This window comes from Typha angustifolia, chromosome 14 (assembly GCF_048772165.1).
Source record: "Typha angustifolia cultivar Huaian chromosome 14, ASM4877216v1, whole genome shotgun sequence".
Taxonomy (NCBI): Eukaryota; Viridiplantae; Streptophyta; class Magnoliopsida; order Poales; family Typhaceae; genus Typha; species Typha angustifolia.
In genome coordinates, this window is record NC_133252.1 from 493,644 (window position 1) to 504,894 (window position 11,251).

The 11,251-nt window shown below is 38.5% G+C and overlaps 2 protein-coding genes across 3 annotated transcripts; both read left to right on the forward strand.

The window, feature by feature from the left end:
• Positions 1-702: 702 nt before the first annotated feature.
• LOC140776176 (ACT domain-containing protein ACR9-like) lies at positions 703-4,367 on the forward strand. The gene is made up of 6 exons (XM_073119792.1): positions 703-1,402; positions 1,729-1,941; positions 2,042-2,147; positions 2,582-2,921; positions 3,571-3,855; positions 3,955-4,367. The coding sequence occupies exons 1-6, from the start codon at positions 1,198-1,200 to the stop codon at positions 4,102-4,104; spliced, it is 1,299 nt and encodes a 432-aa protein (XP_072975893.1). The 5' UTR covers positions 703-1,197; the 3' UTR covers positions 4,105-4,367.
• Positions 4,368-5,400: 1,033 nt separating this feature from the next.
• Positions 5,401-9,821, forward strand: LOC140775596 (serine carboxypeptidase-like). 2 transcript variants are annotated; one of them, XM_073118977.1, is made up of 9 exons: positions 5,401-5,740; positions 6,597-6,765; positions 7,257-7,376; positions 7,464-7,607; positions 7,899-8,049; positions 8,200-8,288; positions 8,367-8,625; positions 8,950-9,083; positions 9,379-9,821. In XM_073118977.1, the coding sequence occupies exons 1-9, from the start codon at positions 5,418-5,420 to the stop codon at positions 9,499-9,501; spliced, it is 1,512 nt and encodes a 503-aa protein (XP_072975078.1). In that variant the 5' UTR covers positions 5,401-5,417; the 3' UTR covers positions 9,502-9,821. The 2 variants fall into 2 exon arrangements, with proteins under 2 accessions (XP_072975078.1, XP_072975079.1); XM_073118978.1 differs by lacking the exons at positions 8,950-9,083; positions 9,379-9,821 and adding an exon at positions 8,753-8,925.
• Positions 9,822-11,251: the final 1,430 nt, after the last annotated feature.

Sequence of the window (11,251 nt, forward strand, 5' to 3'; positions counted from 1 at the left end):
AACCGTCTTAGTTTTGTGGAGGTACTTTTTTTGATGCATTATCTCTAACTCTCTTAGTCCAATGGTCATAATAACATCAGGACTTGTCTCATCCTCAAGCCTTACCCCTTAATCGCTGTGAAAGGTCACAGCCATCGACGATCACACTGGCATAGCTTCAGATTAATATGCAACTCACAAAAGAAAACAAGAAGGAAAACCAACAAAGTGGCATTTCGTGGATCTAAATAGAGATACTAGATATGAAACTATACCTCTTTAGAGGGGGACATAGAGGGACCTCTTTCCTTTCAATTGGAAAATGACCGGACTAACTCTCCATTTAAACCCGTTTGATTGCAGATTGAGATAAAATGAAACTTAATTTTAGAATAAAAATAAGTTCTTTTTTTAAAAAAAAAATGATATCTGATTAGAAAAGGAAAGATAAGTACTGAGTTAATGGGTTACCAATCTTTTTCTTTTCTAACGAAATGATCGTATGGTGATATACGATTAAGATTCAAAGATTCGTCATATAGATTTAAAAAGAGAATACAGTAAAGTCCAAAGTCTAATAATACTATATTGGTTTCCCTGTGGCTTTTCCGCAGGTACATCTCTAAAATCAACATCACAACCTACAGCAGAGTGGTAGAAGAAAGACGGATTTGAGGTACGAAAATGGAGCAAAAAGAATCCTCTCCGTCTAGTGGAGTAGACATAAATAGAGAGGAAAAGTAAGAGTAGCATTTTGATTGGCCTCACAAATACTATGTTAAAAATCCAATAGAGTAGATGCTCCTCTACCTCAGAGTCGTGGTGGTGGTACTACTACTCATAAGGAGAGAGGTGAAGAGGACGACCACACGAACCTGAGCCACTGCGAGAGGAATGAGTTATTGCTAGTAGGAATCATCCTCACGATTAAATCGCAAAACAAATATTTTGGGGAAAAAATTGGAAAGGAATCGATCGTTCTTTCGGTTTTTACACGTGGTGGCCAAACGAGAGGGACGAGGCACTGACGTGGCACAGCTGACGTTGCGGGGTCCACTGCGTATGATAATTATAAGAGTAGTAGTAGGACATATGAGCGCAAGTCCCAAGAGGAGAGGAAGGGCGAGGCGAGGCGAGGCGAGAGGAGGCACAGGGCATGCCAACTGAAGTACCCTCTGTCTACGGCGCCGAGTAGCCGCAATTCTAATCATCTCGTTGATGCCCTCCGGGGCATCGAGGGCCGTCGGATCGAGATCGGACGGCGGAAGAATGGGCGTGGGGTGCGACGACGCGGTGGTTATCAAGGTGGGGAAGCTCGCCGGTGAGCCGACCGTCGTCACCGTCAATTGCAACGACGAGACCGGACTCGGATGCGATATCTGCCATATAATCCTCGAGTTCGGCCTCTGCATCACCCGAGCCGGTATAAGAAAGAGATCTTTCTTTCGCTCTGTTTTGTTTCTTCTTGGTCTAATCTGTGCTGATTTCATTTCCTTTCTAGGGTTTTAGTTTCGCCAATGGGTGCGTTGTTTAATCTCTTTTTGCACTCCGCCTACTCAGTTTTGATACAATTTAACATTACTGGCATTGTTCAATTACTAGTTAGTTAGTTGAAATTTCCTTATGAGAAGAAAATTTTGACCCCTAGCGTGCAATAGGATCCGAATTTTTTCCGTCTCTAGGGACAAAAGCTGAAACTTTTGGATCTAATAGCGGCTGAGGTTTGACGGTTTGTTATCTTTCTTGTAGATGTCTCAACGGATGGGCCTTGGTGCTACTTAGTGTACTGGGTCATTCCCTTCTTGCCTTCTATAAGCATTCAATGGACGAGCTTGAAGAATCGGCTGCTCTCGGCATGCCCAGCTTGTTCTATCCCATTCTATGTCGATTTGAGTCGGTCAGGAACTTCGCAATTTTACCTTTTGAAGCTGTTCTCTGCCGATCGGAAGGGACTTTTGCATGGTAATCTAATTCTTCTTAGTTGTTTAACCTTTTGGATTGGAAAGAGAGAGAGAGAGAGAGGTGGATAAGAAATTTGAGTGGTCTGTGCAATGTGATGCAGATGTAACTCAAATTCTTTCTGAGCTTGAGCTTTTGATTCATAGAGTGAAGGTCTCAACGACACCAGATGGTAGAGTCGTCGATCTCTTCTTTATTACGGATTGCATGTGAGTGCACTGAGAAGAACTATTTTATATTGTTGTATTTTAATTTTCATCAGTACTGCTACAAAATTGCTATGTAAGTCTTCCTGTTATAGCTGTATTCTTGCAAGTTGGTCTACCAGTTGTTGTTGTTCATTAGGTATTCAATTTGGTACTTGATTTAGTGACTGTGCATATTAGAATGAAATGTTTGTTCCTTTCACTATAATACTCCTTTGCTTGAAGTGGCAAGATTCTTATGAGAATGTTAAATGCTGTCAGATTTAGAGCTCCTTTCATTTTACTGATTTTGTAACCGATCTCCTCATTGTTTCCTGAACAAAAGAAGAGCCAGTCAAGGATCGTTTTTCTGATGTAAAGGAATGAAGATCTTATGCTTATAGGGGAACTGTAGGTTCCATATTTATCTACTTGACTCTTCTTACTTTTCGGTGTAGGGATCTCTTGCACACTAAGAAGAGACAGGATGACACATGCGAAAGGCTGACCAACACTTTAGGATCTTGTGTCAGCTGTGAGATACTCCTGGCTGAAGGTTTTCAACAGGGATTCTCTTCGCTTCCACCAGTAGTTGCAGAGGAACTATTTAGGCTGGAACTGTCAGACGGTGAGATCTGTTCGCGATCACTTAGTCCAGATATGAGAAAGCTGAAGAAGGCTAATGTGAACTTTGACAATTCAATGAGCCCTGCTCACACCCTACTCCAGATCCGTTGTGTTGATCAAAAAGGTCTTCTCTATGACATCTTGAGGACATTGAAGGACTGTGGCATTCAGGTACACTGCAGATCTACATTCACTGCAAATAACAGAATTTGGCCTTATTATCTCATCATGTCATGTGATTGATTAAGAAGTTGTTGTGGGACCAAAGTCATTAGAGTCTGTGATATTTGCTGGCATTTGTTGAAAGAGGACCACAAGAGTGACATATTAATTAATATGATCCAGAATTAAACATACGAACATACATGAATATGAGCATGCACAAGTGTTATTGGGACCAGCTACAGCTTTTTCCATCATTTGATACATGTATTATACACAAGGACAAACTTTTAAGATTCTTGGTGTAGGACCTACCAATGTTGTGATCTCACATTTAATGAAATTATGAAGGTTAAATTCTTCAATCTTAGATGATCGCGTGAAATATTTTCTTGTTGTATATAGTAGTTTTTTTACAGCCTTCTTAGTTAGTTACTAATTATCTGTGGCCGTATCTCCTGTACTTCATTTTATCCTTCCTTACTTGACAGTCTTACATCTAATCCTCTTCCATAATTAAGATTTTGTCCTCAATGTCACATGTTTAAATTTTGAGAATACATTATAATAATAATTGTAGGCATTTATTATTACAATCAATATCGTTTAGACTGTACATAGGCATGCCTGACGCAATAATTTTTTTGCTTACCTGCAGATAAATTACGGGCGATTCCTGTCAGACATGAAAGGCTTCCGAGAGGTGGATCTTTTTATTCGTCAAACTGATGGAAAGAAGATAACAGATTCTGGAAAGCAGGGTGCCCTCTCTTCTCAGTTAAGACTGGAGATGCTCCATCCGCTGCGAGTAATGTTTGTGAATCGCGGCCCAGACACTGAACTCCTTGTAGCTAACCCAGTTGAATCATCTGGGAAGGGTCGGCCTCGCGTATTCTACGATGTTACATTTGCTCTTAAAGTTCTTCAGATTTGCATTTTCTCAGTAAGCTACTATGACTCATATTCATCTGCTCCTTTTTATCCAGGGATTACTAGTTATAGATTCCAAATCCTCATCACCAACTTTATGATTCATCTGTAGGCTGAGATTGGCAGGCAAACAGCATCCGGGAGGCAGTGGGAAGTCTACAGATTTCTCTTGGATGAAAGCCGAACACTCCCTCTAGCAAATAGCCGAGATGATAGGAACCAAATTGTGGATTTCGTAAGGAGAACACTAATGGGTTGGTAAACTAGTAGAATTGTATAAATCCCACAAGAGTTAGAAGAACTGGGCAGCTTTATGTGTGCTTTTGACGAAGAATTGTAAGTTTTGACTTAGTTTTAGATTTATGTTTGCGTATAAGCCTTTTTAAGATGACTTAATGGGTAGTCTGCTTTCCATGTTTATGGACATCATTAACTGATAGTTTACTTGCAGCATCATCAGTGAATGTTCCTGATGCTGGTTACATCTTCTCATGAAAATATTCTACTCGCCTCATTTGAATGATAGTGATATATTCTGTTCTCTTTTTTCGCTAAAATAAAATTGTTAACCCTCCTTGTTCTATATCTAATATTATATTACAACTCCGAAGAATATAATTGGTTGGTGCATAACTCTCTCTTATTCACGGATTAATCCTCTCTTATTTATAAATAACACTTAAAACTCTTGTCTTTATAGAAGTAATTATCTTACGGAATTGTGTATAAATTATTTATTTGTGTTTGAGTTTAAGTTATAACGAACGGCTCAAACTTTTTAGACATAATCATATAAAGGTTGGAAAATGACAATTGAAACCGATCACCATGCCAATAATTGAGCATATGCTGCAACTCGTTGTTGCCTTGTTGGTGAGGTGTACTCCTCTATCCTCTATATCCTCTTCCTTATACTAAAATCCTATATATATATATTCTTTTAAAAAGAAAGAATAGTAAAGATTGCTTATAATATGAAGTAGTGTTGAAAAAAAAGAAGACAAAATCCTTAAAAAGTATAGACCTCCTTTCAGAGATCAATCTCAAAAAATTATCAATTGAATAGCTGTTAGATAATGTTGCATGATACAACACCGATTTAATTAGAACACCGTTAAATTCCCTCTTCTTTAAGATTATAGCAATAATAAATAATCACTCAAATATTAGTTTATTTATAAATTTATCGTCTAATAGACGCTATTAAATTTTCACTTCTCTTGAAAGAAAATTTCAAACTTTCAATTTATGTAGAAGATTATACAAAAATCAAAGACCAAAAATTTGAGTTCTCTCCGGACTCTGGATCCTCTTTTTATGGTTAATTACTTTGACCAAACACTAACTTTTAATAATTTTTCCTCCACACAAGCGAGAATGAAAAAAGAAAAAGAAAATAAAAACCTTAATCATTATTTATATATATATTTTTTTGGTCAACTAAGCCCAAATATTAAGCCCATATTATATCCAATGGGCCACTAATTAAAAAGCCCATTAAGCTCATACTTACCTTATAACTATCTCTAAACCCAATACCAATTTTGTCCTCACTCCATTTCCGGTACCTTCGCGATGGTCGTGCGCCGAATCGTTTCCCTATCGTTTCTCCTCGTCTTCCTCCTCCCTTATAGGATAAGCGCTTCCCCTTATCCTCGCCGGACTTATTCTCGAAGCCCTATCCGGTTCGCGGAGGAACTTATCCGCGATCTCAACCTCCTTCCGGGGATACGAGAAGCTGAAGCAGATGGCGAAGTCGGCGAAGACCCCTCGAGCCCTCGCCTCGTGGAGCGGCGGCTTGATCTCCGGATTCTCGGAGATATGGGATCGGAGATACCGATCGAGCAGCTAGGGCATCATGCCGGATACTATCGCCTCGAGCACTCGCACGCTGCTAAGTATTAGCTTCATCCTTGATCTCTCTTGTTTAATTCCGAAGATAATTGGATTAGATTCATCCATTGTGGTCCAAATTTGTCTGTTATAGATGAAATAAGTACGGACTTCGTATAGATTTCCTTTTTTGGTACGTTACAGGAAAAGGGTAGCGGTTGTCTGTGCCTCGAATCTTTTGGTTTGAATAATCGAGTTGAATTCTAGTAGAAATTCCTATTGTGTAATATTATTCGACAGAGTAGAAAGATACTGGATAAATCATGTGTTCATGTGTAAATATATCTTTTAGAGCATAGATGTGGTGAATTTTAGGTGGAAGATATGACGATACCGGGTGTTAAGAATAGTACGTTAGTCTGTTTGCAATTTAGGATATACGTTTGCTGTGCACCTAGAGTACAATTTTATTCGTTCACATCAACGCTTGAAGACCAACTTCTCTCTTGGAGGGCCCTGAAGTAGCGACATGATTGTTCTTTTTTATTATTTCCTAATAGATTTTGGCATTTCCATTTCGTTAGACATCTTGTTCATTTTGTAAGTAATAAAGAATTTCTCATCAGCTTCAATGCTCAAATGGTTTCATTTTAGCTTATCGTAACTGGAAAGAGTATATGCTCATTGGTAGCACTGACTAGTTTCCCTAGTTTTATTGTGCGTAGAGATGTGATCTTGTGGCTGACATGACTCACATTTCACTACAACCCTGATTTGTCTGTTCTATCTATAACCAGAAGCAATTTGATTGTCTTTTGAGAGGATGATACTATGCACCTACTTTGATCAGTAAATATTTTGCTTTTAAGGCATCATGGATGGCATTATTAGTGTTGTAAAGTGGTTTCTGACTATCTGCAGGATGTTCTACTTCTTCTTCGAATCCCGAGGAAAAAGTAGTGATCCAGTAGTTATTTGGCTCACTGGAGGTCCTGGATGCAGCAGTGAATTGGCCCTGTTTTATGAAAATGGTCCTTTTAAAATTGCAGATAACATGTCACTTATTTGGAACGATTATGGATGGGACAAGGTATCGATTTTGCTACAAGTTCTTTTTTGGTGCTTCTAATATTTGCCACATCAAGGACCAAACTCTTTCATTCATAGGTAGGTAGTGAAATTCTGACATAGAGAGAATTGTATTTACTTTAAGATAGGAAAATCCCAACGGAACACAATCCATGTAGCAGCATGAATGAGATATCGCTTATTGATGACAAATTTTCTTTCACATGATCAGTGAACTAAATTTGTAGCCTTCTGATGTCTACCAAAATGCTATAGTTGGAGAATTCAGTTTACAGATTTATAGTGTACATCCTTATATGTACATGGTGCTGAAATGCCTCAGCTACAAGACCTCTGTCTTTGACTCTTGTTGGTGTATAAATTTCATCTGATTTTTGTATAATTAGAATCTCGTATTCTCCGTATAATATTTGTGCCATATCTGAATGCATCTACTGACAATTAGATTTGTATATTGCACCAGAGGATAATTAAATTTCATCTGTTCTCCAGGCATCAAATCTCATTTTTGTTGACCAGCCCACTGGAACTGGCTTTAGTTATAGTACAGATTTACGTGACATCCGATACGGGGAGAAGCGTATAGCAGATGATTTATATGACTTTTTACAGGTAACAGTTCATTTTCAATTGCTACCTGCGTTTAGTCTTAGACTGCCCATTAAGATTTAGCTACTTAACATTCTTGTACATCTCCAGGCTTTCTTTAAAGAGCATCAAGATTACTTGAAGAATGACTTCTACATAACTGGAGAATCATATGCAGGGCACTATATTCCTGCTGCTGCTGAAAGAGTATACAGAGGAAACAAGGAGATGCAGGGGTATCATATAAATCTAAAGGTGAACTACAACATTATTATGTGTGGGACATCTCTTAAAATAATAGCTTAGCACTTCAGCTACTGAACTTCCACCTTATAATTATCTTATAACTTCAGCTAGTGGACTTCCACCTTATAATTTCTTTAGAGTGTATTCTGAATTTCCAAAATTCCATCATTTCCTCTATATATAGAAAAAGAGAGAGATGGAGATATGAACTGGTTACTGCTCCTCTCTCAGGAGCGAAGAAGAAAACAAATAAAATTTCAGATTGTAACTAGTGTCTGTTTCGTTTTCCTTTTTGTGTAGGGTTTTGCTATTGGTAATGGATTGACTGATCCTGCAATTCAATATGGTGCATATGGTGACTATGCACTAGATATGGGCATTATTGGCAAACAAGCATACACCAGCATTAACAAAATATATCCTCTCTGCAATCTTGGAATTAAACTATGTGGTAATCATTCTCCTTATCACTATTTGATATCTCACTACATTGCATGGCATGACATAAAACTTTGACTTGATAAAGAATCAAGACATATTTAATCTGACATGAATTACATCTTCTAGTGAATAACTAATATAGTCAAACGGACTGTTGCAGGTTCTTCTGGGATAATACCATGCATTGCTTCTTATATTGTTTGTAATTCCATCTTTACTTCCATTTTGCTTCTCGCTGGAGACATCAATGTACGTGGTCCACTTCTTTCAGGGTTGACTCTTGCATATTAATTAGCATCTTCATTTTCTAATACAAGCCCTCTTCAGTATTATGATATTAGGAGAAAATGTGAGGGTAGCCTCTGTTATGATTTCTCAAACATGGAGAAATTTTTAAATGACAAGTCTGTGAGGAAAGCTCTTGGTGTTGGTGATAGAAAGTTTGTATCATGCAATCCTCTCGTTTATGAAGCAATGCTGACGGACTGGATGAAAAATTTGGAAGTGGGCATCCCCGCGCTAGTTGATGATGGTATCAAACTGCTTGTGTATGCTGGTGAATATGACCTAATATGCAACTGGCTGGGTAAGTTGTAACTTGATCTTCCATTTAGTTGTAATTTCTACATAAATGGAAATTTTTATCAGCTAGCTCTTGTGGCACTTCTTCTGTAGAAACATTTAGTGAGAAAACAAAAATTATGAGATTGCAGAAAGGTCAGGTTAGACTTGTAACTCAGGAAGAAAAAGACAACCAATTTCAAGCGCATTGGGCACTTTAATTTCTCGCTATTGAAAAGTCTACCTATATTGTTCTAGGTACCATATATTTGGAAGCTAATGATATGTTTGACAGTGCCTATACGTTATAATAGGTTAGATAATTAATTGGCACCTTCCTTTTGTACAGGAAATTTTAGGTGGGTCAACTCCATGGAGTGGTCAGGTCACCAGATATTTGCTAAAGCTCCAATGTTGCCATTCACTGTCGATCGCAAGGAGGCAGGACTGCTTAAAGCATATGGCTCCCTGAGTTTCCTCAAGGTGAGTACTTCCCTAGATGTGGGGGAAATTTTATCCTCTTATGTCGTTCCTTAGCTCCTTTGGAGTTCTTCATTTTCTTGGCTTGTATGAGCCGGAGATGACAATTGGTTAAGAGGTCATAACTGTAAATCAGGAGAATATGTGGTCCTTGGGGGGAATGGGGAATATATGATGGGTTATTTATATATATACTTACTGCATCTATTTCCATATATGAGGCTCTTCTAGATCAATAATTCCAGGGTTGTTAGCAGTTTTTTCAGTGAGGGTATTGATTTAATGAGTATCTCGCCAGGTACATGATGCTGGCCACATGGTTCCGATGGATCAGCCCAAGGCAGCATTGGAGATGCTGAGGAGATGGATGAACGGGAGTTTAAGTGAAGAAAGGAAATCCTCTGTCGTTGCTGATGCATAATAAAATATCGTGTGCTTTAAAGCAGAGTATTTGGCGGATGAGACCTGAGAAGTCGTGCCATGTACCTAGGGCTGTATCTAAAATCTAGTTCCTTGTGTGTATATTTCTACTTCCCTGGCTCGTAGCTTCTTAAACTTATCTGGCGTACAGTTTCATCATTCCTACCTCAAAATGATGCTTTTAAAGTGGCTTAAACAAAACTCTCTCCAGCGCAAATTGCCCCAGTAAAACCTGTAGAGACGAGTTCAAACGTTTGGGGGCTGATTCCGTTTTTTATTATTTTATTTGTGGTGGCCGAAAATACTTGTACTTGTTCTAAAGATAGCCTTGGACCATATTGCGAGATGTATTTGTTATATTTTTCTTCGTACCGGTGCCATTCCCGACACAGCTTAAGCACATTAGAATGATATGAATGATTTATCCGAGCAAATCTAAATTCGAATAAAACAGATAATTATTTATGCTGTTTATATCATCCAGATCTATGCACCGATCCATTTCAATAAATATCACAAGTACTCAAAACCCCATAAATCTCATTCTATTTCATAGTAGTTCAGGCAATCATTTCACAAGGAACTTTACGAATTGCCAAAGATTCCATTGCCCCCACATTTCGCTCAGAAGGAACCTCACGAATTCTGCTCTTCCAACATTGTTTCCTACATGATTCACGTATGATATATTACCGTAAAATATAACCGGGAACAGAACGGACAGCGAAAAGGCTTGCCAAACTTTTGTATGAAGTAAGTAGGAAAACAGAAAACAAGCCAAGATTTAATTATATCTAACAGTTTAATGCTACTCCCGTTGAGGACTGCGTCCTGTCTTACGAAAATAAAGGTATAGCCTGAAATAGTCACTGAATGCCACATACCAGAGTATATAAAACCAGAAAGGTAACGACTTAATGCAGCAGCCTTGCGGAATGGATAGTGGATACTAACTTTAACTACCAAGGCAGGAAGACCAGCGGAGCCATCAAATAGTCCCCACCATGACCGAGGCATAGAATTGGCATATGAAAAGATAACTGGCAAAAAGATGTCACTGATCACATCCATAAGCTCATTTAGATGATCCATCTTCAGTGCTAGTTAGTGATGTGCAAGGCTTCAGATAGCAAAAAAATACCATGAACCTTCCCACAATATTTATGCATCACGGAAGCCACAAATTCAAAGTGGAGAAAGGTAAACAGAAGAGTTCCTCCTCTGGTGCATGCATAATGCATCAGTCCTCTTCAAAGACTGACCCGTTAACTGTGGGCCCAAGAAAAAAGTCCAGTCATCGTTTACCTCACAAAAGATGGAGTTATTGCAAAGTAACTCAGTATGACAAGTGTTAGTCCATATATCACTTCTGTAATAGTCGATAAGGATGTCGCTGGCTATTGGTTCTGGAGGTTGCAAAATACAAAAAATGTGAGAAGATCCACTCACTAGACATTCAGTTGCACCCACCTGCTAAATAACAAATAGGAAACACATTTTGTCAGGATAATAATCCTTCAAAGTGCTAGGCAAAAAACATGTCCGAAACAAACTACAAAAACAATGAAATACAGCATCTGCAAGGGAAAAGAAGAACTGAAAAAGTGCATACCTTCAACTAGTGATAGTTGTCGGGCCGATATAATGACATCTTGACATGTATGTGCACTGACACTGCATTCCCACTTGGACGCCAACTTTAACTGGGTTGGAACACCAGTATATAATCGTCTCGCAGTAAGAAAGGAAAG

Bases quoted from the DNA above. Each gene is read 5' to 3' on its own strand.
- LOC140775596 (XM_073118977.1), top strand. From the start codon at position 5,418: ATGGTCGTGCGCCGAATCGTTTCCCTATCGTTTCTCCTCGTCTTCCTC. The intron at 7,608-7,898 runs GTGAACTACAAC...CTTTTTGTGTAG, and splicing joins GGTATCATATAAATCTAAAG to GGTTTTGCTATTGGTAATGG. The intron at 9,084-9,378 runs GTGAGTACTTCC...GTATCTCGCCAG, and splicing joins GCTCCCTGAGTTTCCTCAAG to GTACATGATGCTGGCCACAT.
- LOC140776176 (XM_073119792.1), top strand. From the start codon at position 1,198: ATGCCCTCCGGGGCATCGAGGGCCGTCGGATCGAGATCGGACGGCGGA. The intron at 1,403-1,728 runs GTATAAGAAAGA...TCTTTCTTGTAG, and splicing joins CCTCTGCATCACCCGAGCCG to ATGTCTCAACGGATGGGCCT. The intron at 1,942-2,041 runs GTAATCTAATTC...AATGTGATGCAG, and splicing joins TCGGAAGGGACTTTTGCATG to ATGTAACTCAAATTCTTTCT.